The 15324-nt window shown below is 56.2% G+C and overlaps 1 protein-coding gene across 1 annotated transcript in view; it reads right to left on the reverse strand.

The window, feature by feature from the left end:
• Positions 1–15313, reverse strand: part of LOC103808309 (hemicentin-2-like) — a gene marked incomplete at its 5' end in the record, with an annotated part of 33711 nt that extends 18398 nt beyond the window's left edge. Inside the window, 32 exon segments of the mRNA XM_009081087.1 lie at positions 249–368; positions 1521–1608; positions 1848–2023; positions 2211–2339; positions 2696–2842; positions 3130–3306; positions 3416–3511; positions 3621–3790; positions 4037–4145; positions 4287–4414; positions 5689–5851; positions 6032–6188; positions 6432–6544; positions 6673–6817; positions 7081–7208; positions 7540–7635; positions 7844–8038; positions 8732–8881; positions 9033–9146; positions 9295–9422; positions 10029–10170; positions 10274–10546; positions 10642–10763; positions 11042–11186; positions 11352–11615; positions 11707–11827; positions 12038–12144; positions 12476–12647; positions 12757–12879; positions 13091–13249; positions 14107–14177; positions 15132–15313. Of these exon segments, the coding sequence (XP_009079335.1) occupies positions 249–368; positions 1521–1608; positions 1848–2023; positions 2211–2339; positions 2696–2842; positions 3130–3306; positions 3416–3511; positions 3621–3790; positions 4037–4145; positions 4287–4414; positions 5689–5851; positions 6032–6188; positions 6432–6544; positions 6673–6817; positions 7081–7208; positions 7540–7635; positions 7844–8038; positions 8732–8881; positions 9033–9146; positions 9295–9422; positions 10029–10170; positions 10274–10546; positions 10642–10763; positions 11042–11186; positions 11352–11615; positions 11707–11827; positions 12038–12144; positions 12476–12647; positions 12757–12879; positions 13091–13249; positions 14107–14177; positions 15132–15313 (4610 nt within the window).
• Positions 15314–15324: the final 11 nt, after the last annotated feature.

Genomic DNA, 15324 nt, shown 5'->3' on the forward strand with positions numbered 1-15324 from the left:
CAGCTGTACCTTCTCCAAGTACACCATGCTGCCTTCCTTGGACTCCAGCTTTGTGCTCCCAGGCTGGGTGGAGAGAGGTTCACCTGCCCAGGGAAGAGGACAGCAGCCTCCTCTCAGGCTCCCAGCAGGACCAGTTCCCACCCAGAAGCTGGATACTGCTCCAGATAAGGCACTCCTTGCTCCAGGGAAACCAACATCTGGGTCAACACACGTAGGGAGGGGGATGAGGCTGAGGACAAGGAGCCTACCATCCTTCCACCAGCTCAGGGTGGGGAAGGGGATCCCATGGCACTCGCAGTCCAGGCTGACAGACTGCCCCTCCAGCACGGACACAGTGGCAGGCTCTGCCGAGGAGAAGGATGGAGGCACTGCAGGGATGAGAGGAGAAGCTCACTGAAAGCACCAGAGGAGAGGAGAGGGGTAGGTAGCTCCATCCTGCTGGCTACACACCACCTGCTGCTCTGCTGGGTGCAGCACAAACCCCAGGAAGGCTCCACATGGAAACAATAATCTTGTCTCTCCAGCTATTAAGCAAGTGATGCTTTTAATTGCACGTGGCCCACAGCAGAGGATGACCAAGCATCCCACACTAGGCACACAGACACGCCAAGGTCAGGTTGGCCAGACACAGCCTTATTAGACAGCCCTCCTCACTGGGAAGGTTACCCAACTCTTTCCATTATCAGATGCTGTTCTCCGTTGCTCACAAATACAGCTGGCTGAAAAATGGTAACTCCTTCCCAGGAGGGATATCAATTTGTCGAAGAAAAACCCCAACACCCAGAAACCCCAGAAAAACAAAAACAGCAGAACCCAAACAATCCACTCGAGCCAGGACACCAGACGTGCAAACATTTCCCTGGGAAGGGAGAGCAGGAACAAGCCCAGACCAGGAGAACTGGATTTTCTCCACTCCCTGGCTACCTGCCTGCAGGACTTCCACCAACTGGCCTAGAGCATCCCTGAGAAAAGCCAGACCCTGGCTCAGCCCCTGGAGCTGTGAACATGCTGAGTGGCCTGGGAGGCTGTAAGGAAGCTTGGATCAAGAGAGCAACAGTGGCCAGTGCCTATCCTGGCAGCAGCCCAGGAGGCACCACTGGCATCCTCCTGACTTGGGCAGGGGCAGAGAAGGGGAACAATATCTGCATTGACCACTGTAGTGATTGAGTACAAAGAAAGAACAGAAAAGTCCTGGCAATGGCAAGGAAATCCCTTCAGTCTCCTGCCCAAATTTTGGAAAGACAGCATTTACTGCTTTGTCATTGAAATCTCCCCCCAAGGCTCAGGCAAACATTGGTTTTTCCTCTCTGACACCTATCCTGGTGGGGATTCCTGCTACCTCCAGTTGCATCATTTTGCAGAGAGTTGATTCTTTGGTCCTAGTGTTTTCCAAACCAGTCAACTACCCCAGGTACATATTTAAAATATAAAAGCCAGAATGGAATACAGTATATCTATGTATATACACACAGAGACTATATATATTATTTTTTCCCCTGACAGGCTATTTCAGCCCTTACCCCACACGTCGAGGTTGTAGTGCCTCTCCAGGTATCCAGGCACCTGGCAGGTGTATCTGCCTGCATCCTGCACAGTGGCTTGCCTGATCTGCCCAAAAAAGCAGAGACACACAGATGCTCTGCAGCAGAGCTGGACCCATGCAGCCCCTCCATGAGGGGATTTTATGCCAGAAGAAGCCATGGGGATGGAATCAGCATCAAGACTGGGGATGGTGCTGCACCATGGGCTGTGTCATCCCCTCCATTTTCCAAGGGTGGGGAGGGGGATGCAGGGATTTACACTGCTCCATTTCCTCTGCCAACCTCTGCAATATTCTGAAACATCACCTGGAGCACAGTCCCCTCCACAGACAGCTGCACATCTGGCTTTGGTGTGAGTAAACTCCCATCCTTCAGCCAGCGAAATCCCTGTGGGGAGACCCCAGGGGTGGGACACTCCAGGGACACTGGCTGGTTGACAACCACAGAGATGTTCTCCTCCTCAGCCAGGGTGATGGTTGGCACTGGAAAACAGATCAACAGGGCAACACCTTCCCTAAGCCAGCCACTTTTGTCCCCTTCCCTAGGGCTGTACCCCCACAGCTCCTGAGCTTGCAAGGGGATGGCAGAGCAGCCCCCTAGTCCTGAGCATCACCTCCAACCCCACAGCCACGCTGGTGGGAAGGGGCTGGGATGCACAGGGCTACTTACACCACACCTCGAGGGTGGCCTCGTGTCTGTCCTCCCCCATGGCACTGCTGGCTACACACGTGTACGTCCCTGAGTCCTCGAGGCGAGCGGTGGGCAGGGACAGCACATGCCCACCAGACAGGACCTGTGCTTCCCCAAGACAGAGAGAGCCCAGATGAGCACAGAACCAGACAAACTCACAGGCAGCTGGACTGCTTGCTGGCACACAGGGACAGGGGTGGGTGGGCACAAGCCTTGTCTGAGCCCATCCTCCTCACATCCTAGGGACCCTCTGCCCAACCGTGCCCTTTGTGGCAGGAAAATCCAGCACAGGACTGAACAGGTTCATGCCCCATGGACCAAACATGGGGCAGGTCTGGGTGACCTTGCACCTCCTCAGGTCTAGCAATTATTTCTTCAAAAGCCAGAACAAGGAAAAGGAGCATCTGCCTGGAGGGACATTGCAGGTGGTGCTCCCTCCAGCAGAAGCTGTCTCACCTGTGGGCCACCTGCTGTTTCACTGGGCACTGGATTGCCATCCTTCAGCCACAGCAGCACTGGAGCTGGGGTCCCTCTGGCATCACACTCCAGTGTCACTGGTTCATTCACCACCACTCTGAGAGGACTGGGGCCAACTGTGATCTGGGGGGGCACTGGGGGACAGAGAAATGTCACCAGGAGCAGAAGAGTGGGTAGGATACACCATAGTGGGTACCAGGCAATACCCATCCATGGAGCTATGGTTTTCTAGGACATTATTTGGGATGAACACGGGGGGATTGCATGCTTGGAGTTGCAGATGGGCAGAGGATGGGGGCTTTGCCAAAGCCATCCTCCAGGGATGTGTCCTGAGGACTGGAACAGCCCCATTGTCCCATGCTCACATGAGAGGTTCCAAGGGGGAGCACCCATCTCTCAGACAGCCAAAGCACACGCTCACCAGTGACCTGCAGGCTGTACCAGAGCTCAGTCACACCAGCCACGTTGGAGGCCACGCAGCGGTACCTGCCAGCATCAGAGAGCTGGGCATGCTGGATCTCCAGGAGCTTCCCATCCCTGGACAGGGTCTGTCCCAGTCTGCCTGAGAGCTGCTCATGCCCCTTGAACCAGGTGATGTCTGGAGGGAAGCAGGGAGCAGAGCTGTGAGTAGCATTGCTGCTGTCCCTCTCACCCAGGGAAAGTGCCAGAGATGCAGGAGCAAGAGCTGAGGGAGAGGACCAACTCACCAGGAGCAGGCAGCCCTGAGGCCAGGCATTCCAGGAAGGCTGTGCTGTTCTCCAGGATGACCAGGTCCACCATGCTGGGTTCAATGCTGGGAGGCACTGCAACCCAGTGTGCACTGTCACCAGCTCTGCATGGCCCAAGCTATGCAGTTGTACAGTGAAGGGCCATGGGATGGATGACAGGTCTTCCCCCAGATGCTGTGCTCACCATGCACTGAAACCTGCACCTCTGCCTGGGCCACGCCTGCCCAGTTGCTGCCCTGGCAGATGTAGAGCCCTTCATGACCAAGCCCCACACGGGTGATCAGCAGTGTCCCACCATCCTCAGACATCACCGCACCGTCCCGCTCAGCCAGGGGGTGTCCATCCTTCAGCCACCTACAAGGAAGGGGATAGGCACCAAATCCATGGTCTGTCCTGCCACCACACCAAAGGGGTGAACTGTGGGGTGCTGACAGCAAGGACTGTCCCCTTGTCACCTGGAATGGGGCTGGCAGTGCCCAGATCATTGAGCAGAGGACACCAAAGGCAAGGAGGAGAAATGGATGGGTCCCATCCCAAGCCAGAGATCCCTATCACCCGTGCTGGGAACACAGGCAGGACTCACCACTCTGCAGTACTCACTGGATCTGAGGTGAGGGGATGCCCATGACGTGACAGTGAATCCTCAGGGAGGTGTTGGTGACAGCTGTCAGGTGGCTTTCCCCATCACCAATCTGCACCTGGGGGGGAACTGGGGGGAAAGGGAACCTCAGACTGGGACCATCCTCAGACACTGGCACAGGGATGTGGGAGCAGTCAAGGGCTTGGAGTGTGCAGGACCCCAGTGGTACGTTAAGCCCATGGAAGGAGCATTTTAAGCAGGGACATGAACCTTGGACGTGCAGGCTGTAGCTGAGTGAGGTGTTCCCTGCGGTGTTCGTGGCTGTGCAGGTGTAGAGGCCACTGTCTGTCACCTGGGGCTCTGCCAGCCAGAGGGACCCCGAAGGGAGGATGCTGTAGCTTGGGGGAGAGGGAACGAAAAAGCTGGATGGGAGGAATAACCATGTCATCCATCATCATCTACCCCTGGGCAGGAGCTAAGGGCTGAGAGACAGCAAAGAAGAAGTACCCAAGGCCACCTCCCACACAAGGAGGGTGCCAGAGATGCCCATGGGATCAGATCCCTTTTCTTCAGCCCCTGCATGAGGCAGCACATGAGCCACCCACAGGGGAATGAAGGGGGATGAGGCTCCCCATGAGCACAGCCCCTGCAGCTGGAGCTGGCCATGCTCTCCCTCCCAGCCCTGTCTGTGCTCCACAGACATAACATCATCTCTGCCCACGGCTGCAGATTCCTCCTTGTGTGCTCCCATAAATCACCCAGCACGTGAGGACGAGCCAGCTGAGATGTGGGGAACAGCACAGGTCAACCAGGAGCAGCCATGGGAAACCAGACACAAACAACAAGGCAACACAGTCCCTCAAGAAGAGCAAAACCAAGATGCCTCCCTATTTCCCCAGCCCACATCAATCCACAAGTGCAGGGAAAGAAGTACTTAATGTCAAGATCAGGGCCTATGAGTTTAGGAAGTCCTTTCAGGCATGGTGCTAACATACCAAGAAAGCATGTCCTGCTTCTAAGGGGGAAGACCAAGACACCAGATAAACACATATCCAACCATTCTCCAGGTTATCTTCTCCCATCAGATCACATTGAGTGGCTGCCCCAGGAATATTTCAATGCCAAAAGCCCATGAAGTCACCCCAACACGGGGGCTGAGGGGCAACAGAGGCTGCAGCACACCCACCCTCCCTGGCTGCCTCTCCTCCTCCTCAGTGCCCTGCAGCCACCTGGGTGCAGAGCAGCATCAAGCCCCAGTTCACCACCTCCCTGGGGATCCTCCATCCCCAGAACCTCCAGCACCATGACAGCACAAGTCAGGAATGTGCACGAAGGCAAACAAGTGAGCAGGGTGAGGAGCTGCCTTGGAGCTGCCTTTCCTTCCCAATCCCAGCTCTGTGTCCAGGGTAGGCACGTGAAGGGTCAGAAGCAGCTGCTCTGTCCCAGCAGATGTTTGGATGATGGAAAACAGGCCTAGTGCTCTTCAAGGAGAGCAGAGCTAATTCTGTACCACTCAGCTATCTCAGCTCCTGCACTGAGCATTGGCCACATGATGCCAGGGATGCCCTTTCTATCTCCCTACCAAGCAGCTGAATTCCTTCATGGATGTGACATCTCTGAGGAGATAAAATCCCAGGAGATCAAAACCCCCAGCACCCACAACTCTCCTTACCTTGTGGTGACAAGAGGCAGTGGCTGGGACTCCCTGCTCCACACCACCAAGGGAGGGGGATAACCTTCAACCTCGCAGGGCAGAGTGGTCTCCTGCCCAAGCACAGCCCAGATGGTTACAGGGTCTGATGCCTGTGATCCATTCACACTGATCCTGGGCTTTGCTGGATGGAGAGGGAGTGCAGCTGGTGCAGGGACACTTTAGGTGCCCCCCAGCCCTAATTGCTTCTCTTCCCATCCTGCAAACCCATCTGGCACTTGGATAGGTGCTCCAAGGAAGCCAGGAGTGTTCCCAGGTCATGCTCTCCCAGTCAGCCCCCTCTGGAGCAGTCCTGGGCACTCACTGCTGATGGAGAGCTGCATCTCCCGGCTGGAGAAACCTGCTGCATTGGTAGCTGTGCAGAAGTAGGTCCCAGCGTCCTCGGGGGAGGATGAAGGGATCAGGAGGGTCCCATCGGGGTCAAGGTGGTAGTGTGGGCTCAGCAAAATGGGCTCTGTGCCCTGCAGAGGAAAGGGAAGGGAGGAGGGAAAACAGCAGAGACTCTTCCACAAGCTGAGCACTTCAAGGGCAAGAAAAGGACTCTGGGCCCCACAGAACATGCCATACCCCAGATTCCAGCTTCCCAGGGCACTTGGTGCCATCTCCCTGGGCAGTCACAGCCACATTGACAAGCTACACCCCTTTTACCCTGCCCTCACAGCTCAGCTGGCAGAGGGACTGTCTGTCCTGTTCCTGTCACCTACCTTTGCCCAGGTGACAGTAGGGGAGGGCACACCACTGGCATTGCACCTCAGGGTGACAGCTTCTCCCTCGGTGGCAGTGACAAGGACAGGGCCAAGTTCAATGCTGGGAGGAACTGGGAAGGAAAAGAAGCACCACATCCTGCATGGCCAGGGCCATGTCCACCAGAGAGAGTGGTGCTTACAGAGCACACAGGGCACCTGCTCCCCACAGAGTGGAGACACCTGGCACCCTGACACTCACCATGGATGACCAGGGACACGTCCTGCCTGTGTGAGCCAAGGGCATTGGTCACCTCACAGGTGTATCTCCCTGCATCTCCCTGTGATGCCTCATCCACGTGCAGGCTCCCGTCAGCCCGGATGGAGTAGCGTCCACCTGGGGCTACCTGGGCAGGGGCAGAGAGCAGAAAGCAGGACAGATGGTGGGGGGTCAAACATTACATATCACTGTGTCATTGGGGCACATCCAGAAACTGATCCTTGAGCAATAGGAACATCCTGATGTGATAAACCCATGTTACCCTCCCAATACAAATGCTCCTCTGGCAACTTTGGCCCTGGGAGGTTGGGGCATCCATCCTGCAGTGAAGACTCCACTGCAGGGCAGCTGCCCACCCACCCACCAGCCCACTGGGCATGGAAGGCTCACCATCTGCCCATCCTTCAGCCAGTGGCGAGATGGGAATGGTGTTCCAGCCAGGATCACACAGGGCAGCGACACGGGCTGGCCTGGGAGCACACGGACCACAGGGGATGCAAGAGCTATTTCTGGGGCTGCTTGAAAGAAGGGAAGGTGATACAATATTAATTGGTGACAAACTAGCCAGGCATGCTCAGGAGTATGGATCTGAATCACCTTTCTTCCAAGGTTCAGATCCTGGCTTGGCACAAGTCAGCTCTGACATTCATCTCCCCCAAGAATTTGGAGATATTTGCTGGTTCAAGTGTATATCAGTGTATTAAGCCAAAGAGGTGGAAGAGCATTACCCAAACCCTGCCCTGGGGTTTGCTGAGCATTCACTGTGGCCAGCTCAGGAGCAGATGTGGCTGCTCAGCTCTGCCAGCACAGCTGGGATGGATACACCAACCAAAGCATGGAAAAGCAAACCGTGTCCGGTGACTGTGAGCTTGACCTCCGCTTGAATTTTCCCAAATTCATTCTGGGCTTCACAGATATAGACAGCTTGGTCATCCAGTGAGACACCTGGAGCATGGTAAGGAGAAGCCTGAGTCTGGTGGAGCTGGATAACCCCAAGCAAACTCCAGGATGGGTGACACCACCCTTCCCAGCCCCACCACCACCTCTGATGGGGGACAGACCCAGCAGCACTGGAGGCTTGCAGGCTGCGGCAGCATAGCTAATCTTGCACAACGTGAAAATACAAATAAATGCATGCACACACAGCTCTTACTGTCAATGAGGAGCTCAGCAACCTCCAGATGGCTGGAAACACCCTGTGGTCCCTGCCAGCCTGCCATGGGCTTCCCATCCTGCCGGGACCAGGTGACCCGTGGCAGGGGAGAGCCCTGGACGTGGCACAGCAGGCTCACACTCTCCCCAGCCTTGACCTCCACATCACCCAGGGGCTCAGGAAAGTGAGGAGGAGCTGGAGGAGAGAGCAGTGGAGAAGGGGCTCAAGTATGTCCAACACCTCAGTTTCCCCATAGCATTCTGTGTACAGCCAAGCCTGGAGAAGGGATGGGGCTACAAAACCCATAAGCCAGGTGTCCTAACATGTTACAAGAGGGACTTAAAGCATTTGATGCTTTTCCAAAGCTGTCAGAGATGTTGCAGTTTCCATTCCCTTACACTCAGCATCCCCCAGCTCAGCAAATCCTCTTGTACTTTTCCACCTTTAACTGCCTTAAGCCCTACTGCCCCCAGCTCAGAACCTCCCCTCCTCCTTCCCATGCTCTTTCATCCCTTCTCCCTCTGGTGGGACTCCCTGAACACCAGTTGGGTTACCTGGATTTTTAGACACACAGAAGTCAGCCCACATCTCTGCCTAATCCCACTGATTGCACTTTGCATTCCCTGTTTGGGCCCAAGCCACCACGTTCCCATACAGTAGAAACTGCATGGTCCTCTGCCATTTGTTGAGCCTCCTGCATCCTCACAACCCTTAGAAATTCTGCCAGGCTTTCAACTGCTGCTTGTACCAAGCACCAGCATCCTACCACTGAGAAATCCGGGAGCAAGGGGAGACTTGGGAAGCAGGAAGTGGGAGCTGAGCCAGGAGGGAGAGTGGTGGAACAGACTCAAGTGCTTGATGGGACCCAACAGTGGGGCAAAGACTTACACCCTATGTCCAACACGGTGCTGTCCAAGGCAATGCCAGCCTTGCTGAGAGCCTCACAGAGGTACTGCCCTGCGTCCTCCTCCCGCACGTCCTGCAGCCGCAGCACAGCACGCTGGGTGCCGAGTGGGAATGTTGCTATCGCCTGCTCACCTGCCCCAAGAACCCTCACATCAGCACCCCAAGCACCTCTGTGGGTCCCTCCTGATGTCAGGCCAGAGAGCTCTGAGTGAGGTCCTTGCAGGGCAGCAGACAGGCCCCAGTGCATGGAGAGTTCTGCTCCCCAGGTCTGTGCCAGCCTCACCTTTGTACCACACGATGTGGGGTGGGGGTGCCCCTGAAACCCAGCACTCCAGGGTCACATCTTCTCCCACCAGTGCCTTCAGGCTGGGTGTCACTGCCAGGATGGCAGGAGGCTCTGTGCCACGGGAAGAGAGATGGCTTTGGTCTCCAACAGTCATGCCATTCACCCTAAGGGGACCACGGAGCCCTGGGAACTGCCCCCCAACCCTCCATCACACACAGCCCCATTCCCAGTGTGCTGCTGGCCAGCAGGGAGCAGGTACCAGAGAACTCCAAGGTGATGACTTGCTCGTCCCAGCCCAGTGCACTGTCAGCATAGCAGCTGTAATTCCCTGCATCCTCTGGGACCGCAGCCCTGATGTGCAGGGCACCTCCAGCATCCCTGAAAACCCTGCAGTCAACAGGGAGAGAGGGAGAAATGAGCCCGGTAGAAACAGAGATGATGAAAGAAGTGAGCAGGCTTCAGGCCATTCCCGCACATGTGGCAAGTGCTGAGCATGTGATGGATGTGGGTCAGCACTCAGAGACAGCTCCATTGCCTGCTGCAGGGAAGGACTTTGATTTGAACCAGGGAAAAGCACTGGGAATTGGGCTTTTTCATCTCCAAAGTAAAAAAGCCTTCCCCAAAGTCCACTCTGGCACTCACAGCCTGACACAGGCAGGAGGTGGAAAGCAGAAAGCAGAAGAAATTAAGGGAAAGCACAAGGAGTATTTTGAGGCTTGAGCACACACCAGGTGTGCAAAGCACTGCCAGTCCCCTCGGTGGGGACGGTGACCTGGATAAGGCAGGACAGCTTAAAAATAAGTATATGAAATTAAGGCTAGCAGCGTGCCAAGGAGCTCAGGTGCACACACAGGCTGGGACACTGCAATGCCTTCCTCTTTCCAGAGATACAGCAACCCCAAGCCCCTCTCCCTCAGCCCATACATCCCTGCAAGGGGAGCATCATCTCCAAAGGACAGGTAAGATGGAGGTGCTCAGGTCCTCACAGGTTACCTCTCATCCTGCTCCAGTGCCCAGCCCCAGCGTTTCCAAGTGGTGTGGGGTGGGGGGTGGCCCCCAGCAGTGCAGTTCAGCTGCAGCTCCTGTCCCCTGCTGAAGCGCTGGGGGCTGGGGTCCACCTTCACCCACGGCGCCTCTGCACGGGGTTGGAGCAGAGCTCAGTGCCCAGGTGACATTCATCACACCCCCACGGGGCAAAGCACCACCTGGGCCAGGGTGCCACAAGGGGCAAAGCCTACCCTGGATGAAGAGCCAGAGTGATGCCCTGGCAGTGCCGTGGGCACTACGTGCCATGCACTCGTACTGGCCCCCGTCCTCCGGCCGCACGCAGCTGATCTCCAGAGAGTGGTTCTGCAGCACCTGGGCCCTGCCATTCCCTGGCTGTACTGCTTTTCCATCCCAGCTCCATGTCAGGTTGTAGGGCACATCCCCCAGAACCAGGCAGGACATGACCACGTCTTGGCCTGGTGAGGCTGTGATGTTGCCTGGGACTATGAGCCGTGGTGGTGGCTCTGCAAACATGGGACAACAGGATGAAACAAGCCTATGCCCAGTCACAGACCTGGAGACCTCTGAGCACCAAGGTCTTGGCATGAGCAGCCCCCACCTGAGACAGAGACATAGGCATGAGCCCGTGTCACTCCAATCTTGCTCGTGGCTGTGCACTCATAAAACCCTTCGTCACTCTTGGACACCACAGGGATCAACCAGGTGATGTTTCCCAAATTCCTACAAAAAGGGAGACATGAAAAGGTGGGTCACCCCCACCTTGGGATTGCCATGCCACCACCCTGATCCTAATCCCTGGGACATTTTTCCATCCAAGTCAGACAAAGTGGTGCACCCCACCCTCCAGCAGACATGTCCCTTAGAATTTTCCTTTTGGGATGCTCAGAACTTGCAGGCACCCAGTCAACACACAGCATCCCCCCAGCCAGCCCAGCTCAGGAGCTGCACTGCCCACATGGGTTCCCCATGGAGCTCACTGAGCCACACCAGGGGCTCACCTGAAGAGCTGCTCTTCCCCAAGCATCATCCTGCCACGGCTAAGCTGCAGGTGGAAAGGGACCTCACTCCGTGCAGAGCAAGAGATCAGCTGTGGTTCACGGTTGTAAGCCTGGATCTTGTTGGAGATGTTCATTTTGGGTGGACCTAGAAGTAGTTGGGGATATGCATACATGTAACAACCCTTCAGAGCCCATGAGGAGCTGTGCTGGGAAGCAGGATGAAAATTAGCCAAGGAGAAACCAAAGCAGAGGCAGTGCTGGAGCCTCTGGTCCCTGCTCAGCACCCATGGGGAGTATGAGTTCCACTCACCAGGAACCACACTGGTGTAGGTGACCCCAGAGAGGCGGTGCAGGGGGTGGCCCTGGGCATCTTCACCCTTCACCTTCAGCAGAAAGTCACCTGTGGGGACATGGAGTGGTGAGCCCACCCAGAGCTGCCCCAAGGAGGAGTTGGAGAGGGGCCGCACAGGCAGTGAGAGCAGGACATGGCCAGAGGTGTTGAATAGCTCAATCTCCTGCAAGCGCCCAGGCAGCCTCAGACCAGTGCAGTTCACCACCACGGAGATGGGCAGACCTGGAAAGAGAGGTAAAAAACAACCAGCCACGTTCCTGGCTGCAAGACACTCAGGCACAGCGTCCACGCCCCTGGGCAGCACCAGCCTCACCCTGCACTGGTTGCTCTCCAGGCCAGCTGGCATCAAATTCTGGCTGGGTGGAGAAGGTGGCTTGAAAATTAACGTTGCTGATGCCTGTGATCCTCACAGAGTGGCGACCACTGCTCCGGGTCTGGAAGCAGATTGAGAGGCACATACTGAGTGCAAGGGAAGGGAGAGGTGAAGGGAAGGGAGGAGGGGTCAGACAGCCTCTTCCAGCCTGCTCACACATCCTCTGCCCCGTGGGAGGTGAATGGGCAAAGCCCACACCCAGCAAAGCCTGTCTAGATAACACATCCCTCAGGGACAGGCAAGGGATGTGCAGGGTCTGCCACCAACCTACCGTGACCAGCCACGTCCCTGGCTCATAGGGCTCCATGGCCACCACCAAGGCTGAGTTGGGGATGCTGAGCAGTTCCTTCAGACCTCGACCTTTCTCCAGGACCTTTCCTGCAATAGTAGGTGAACCTCTGGGATGGACAATGCAGGACCAACCCCTGGTCCCTGCAGCAGCCTGGACCTCCACCCCTCTGGGCTCAAGGTAGTGCAGAGCTCAGCACAGCTCATAGCCAAGGCAGCAGGGAAAACCCAGGAGGGGAGCAGGGAGATGCACTTGTTGTTTACTGAAGGCTTTGTAGCTGATCCTCCCCCACCCCTTTTTGTTTTTTTGAGTTTTCAGGGCAGGTTTTGGTGGTTCCCTCCCTTTCCTGTTTGCCCTGACCTTATGTCTCTTAGGAGGCAAAACATCACCCCTTGCCATTCCCCTCTCCTGGGCTCCTACCTGCTGGATCCTGAACCTTGATCCCTGGAGCAGGGCCACTCAGGGAGATGGTGACCTCCTTCAGGCTGGGGTCAAAGGAGACTGGCCACGTGTGCTCCCCACCATCCTCATGGTCTGTGGACAGCAGGTGGACCTTGGAAGCCTGGATGGCCTCTTCCACCCACTTCAGCACCTGTGGGCATGGGAGTTGTTCAGGGATGGGTGGGCAGGAGGTGCTGGCTCAGGTTGAGGTACCACACTTCAGCCACTCCATCCCTGCTCCCACAGGTCTCCTTACTCACCTCTGTCACCTGCTGCTTGTCCAGGTGGAAGATCTGCCCAGAGCTGGTGGCAGCGATGCGCTCGTACACTCGGTACCCAGGGTGGCTCCTGTCCCCGCAGTCCCCCGTCAGCACAAACACCACCTGCCACAGAACAGTCCCTTCTGGACAGCCACCACGTGTCTGTCCAGCCCCACCAGCATCCCAGTACATCGGGCCAGCCCAGGGGATGCAAAATTCCCCCCACTCCCAGGCAGCACAGGGGGTTTATCGCTGAGTCTCACTGTTGGCTGCTGCAGCATCCCCCCAGGGTGGCTGTCACAGGAGGCTGGTGGGCAGCACCACTGCCACTCACCTGGGTCTGCTTGTGCTGCAGCAGCCTCAGCAGCTCCTCCTGCTGCTCGTAGTCCTTGGCCCGAGCATCCGAGAAGACGTAGACGAAGGAGCCAGGGTGAGAGATCTCCACAGCCAGTCTGATGGCTCCCACGCTCATCTCCGGGCAGTCCCCTCCGCCCTGCAGCACACAGCAAGGGACAAGGCACAGGCTCTGGGCCACCTAGTGCTCAGCCTCTCCCTGCCAGGCTTCCAGCAGGATCCCATCCAGGGTCTGCTCACGGAGAAGAGCTACACCAGTTTGTTGGAATCAGCCCAGGGCAGCATGATGGAACTGCAGGGACACACAGGATCACACAGACCCGTCCCTGTCTCACCTCCAGTGATTATTAAACCACCCATTTGGGGATCCAGGCTCACAGAAGCTGTTGGTTTCCCCCTATTACCTTTAGCAGGCACATTCATGCCCACCCCAGCAGCAGAACCAGTACCCCCCAGCAAGGACAGAAGCACAGCAAGGACCAGCTCCTGCTTCCCCAGGGCTTGGCACCCCAAAGGGCTGGAAAACCATTTACAGCCACAGCTTTACAGCTCCTGCCAAAACAGCTGCATCTGAAGGGAAATGCCACAGGGATTTAACAATGCACAGGAGGCAAGGCAGGAGCAGGGATGGATAAAGTAGGATTATACTCCCAGGAAGCATTTCAGCTGGCAGAAAACAGACAAAACTGTTCTTAAAAAAAATTTAAACTCATTTTTCAAGCAGTGCTTCTAGAAGAAGAGATTTTTGGTTCCACAGAGAGTCTGTGCAAACTCTCCTGGGGAAAATATCTTCCTTTGGGAAAAGAGCTGTGATCTGGGAATGCTCTGCCCCATAGCACAGCACCAGCATTACCCACCCAGTCTGCTCAGCCCTGAGCCTCCACCACACTCCTGGGGGATGCAGGGATTGCCCCTAGGACCCACCACTGTACAGTGCCAGGCTTCCCACCAAGTGCCATGGGCCAGGCACTGAGCCAGCCCCAGCACAGTGCCTACCTGGACATGGAGCTCCCGCAGGCGCTGCTGGAAGAGCTGAGGGTCTGCGGTGAGGGTGGCAGGTCCCACCTCTGAAAACACACCAACACCACTGTCTCAGCCCCCTGACCGTGGCACCAGCCTGTTCTGGTGCCACCCATGCTGCCAGTGCTCCCGAGCATCTGCCCCAGCTCAAACACCTGCAAGACTCAGGGTTCAGCATCTGCCCTGGCTTGGCACCAGGTGAGAGGTGGGTTTGGGCAAACCAGCCCCTGTGCCCATACTGTGACCATTTTGGAAAAATATTCCCATGCCCAAGAATTTCTCCTGACACACCAGGTGGTCCTAGCCAGGGTGATCTGCAAACTCAATGATCTTTTCTGCTGTGGGAGACTCCCAGCAAAGCAATGCAGAAACTCAATCACTGCCTCTGCCTCCTTCCCTGTCTGACTCCAGTGATTTTCATTCAACTCAGTGTTTCTGTTGAAAATAAAGCCTAGGTCCTGCTCTCCTTGTAGGAGGTCAAGGTTCTTTTGGGAAACAGCTGCTCTTTTATGGGTGTGCACAAAAAGCCTAAGGCAAAGACTGGGACAGAAAGAAATGATTCTAGTATTGCAGTGAATTATCAAAACCTCCTAGGGAATGGTACTTTTATTGAGGTGACCTGGAAGCATGTTGTGGTCTTGTATAGAAATGCCCTCCTATGATTAGACTGGGAAGATCAGAACAGGATGGAAGTGGAAGAGCCACCCACCAGTGGGTGCCAGCATCCCTGGGATTAATTCAGTAGGAAACAGCTTATCCTGTGCCTGCAAGGTGTCTTAGGCACAGGAACCCCAGCCCAGCTCCATGCCCTCAAGCTGCAACTCATCCCGTGCTGCCATCCCCATCACAGAGTTCACCAGGGCAATAAAAACAGGGAGAAGGGACAGTGCAGGCACTTGTGGAGCACATACTTCAGTCCCAAACCCAGCCAGAACCACAGCCCAGCTCCCTGAAGCCCCATCCCTGGCAGGACACGTGTCCTCACCCTGTCCCACACGTACCTGGGTCATGGAACGGGACCAGTGCGTAGTTGCTGATGGGCTTGGTGCTCCTGCTGAGTGTCCTCTCCAGGATGCGTGAGGCTCCGTCCATCACCTGCACCAGGTCGTCGTACATGGAGCCAGTGACATCGAACACAAAGGCAAGAGTGGCCCAACCTGTGCTCGGGGGTGTCTCAGCAAGACTGGGGGCCAG

The sequence above is a fragment of the Acanthisitta chloris genome, unplaced genomic scaffold (genome assembly GCF_000695815.1).
Source record: "Acanthisitta chloris isolate BGI_N310 unplaced genomic scaffold, ASM69581v1 scaffold7428, whole genome shotgun sequence".
Lineage (NCBI taxonomy): Eukaryota > Metazoa > Chordata > Aves > Passeriformes > Acanthisittidae > Acanthisitta > Acanthisitta chloris.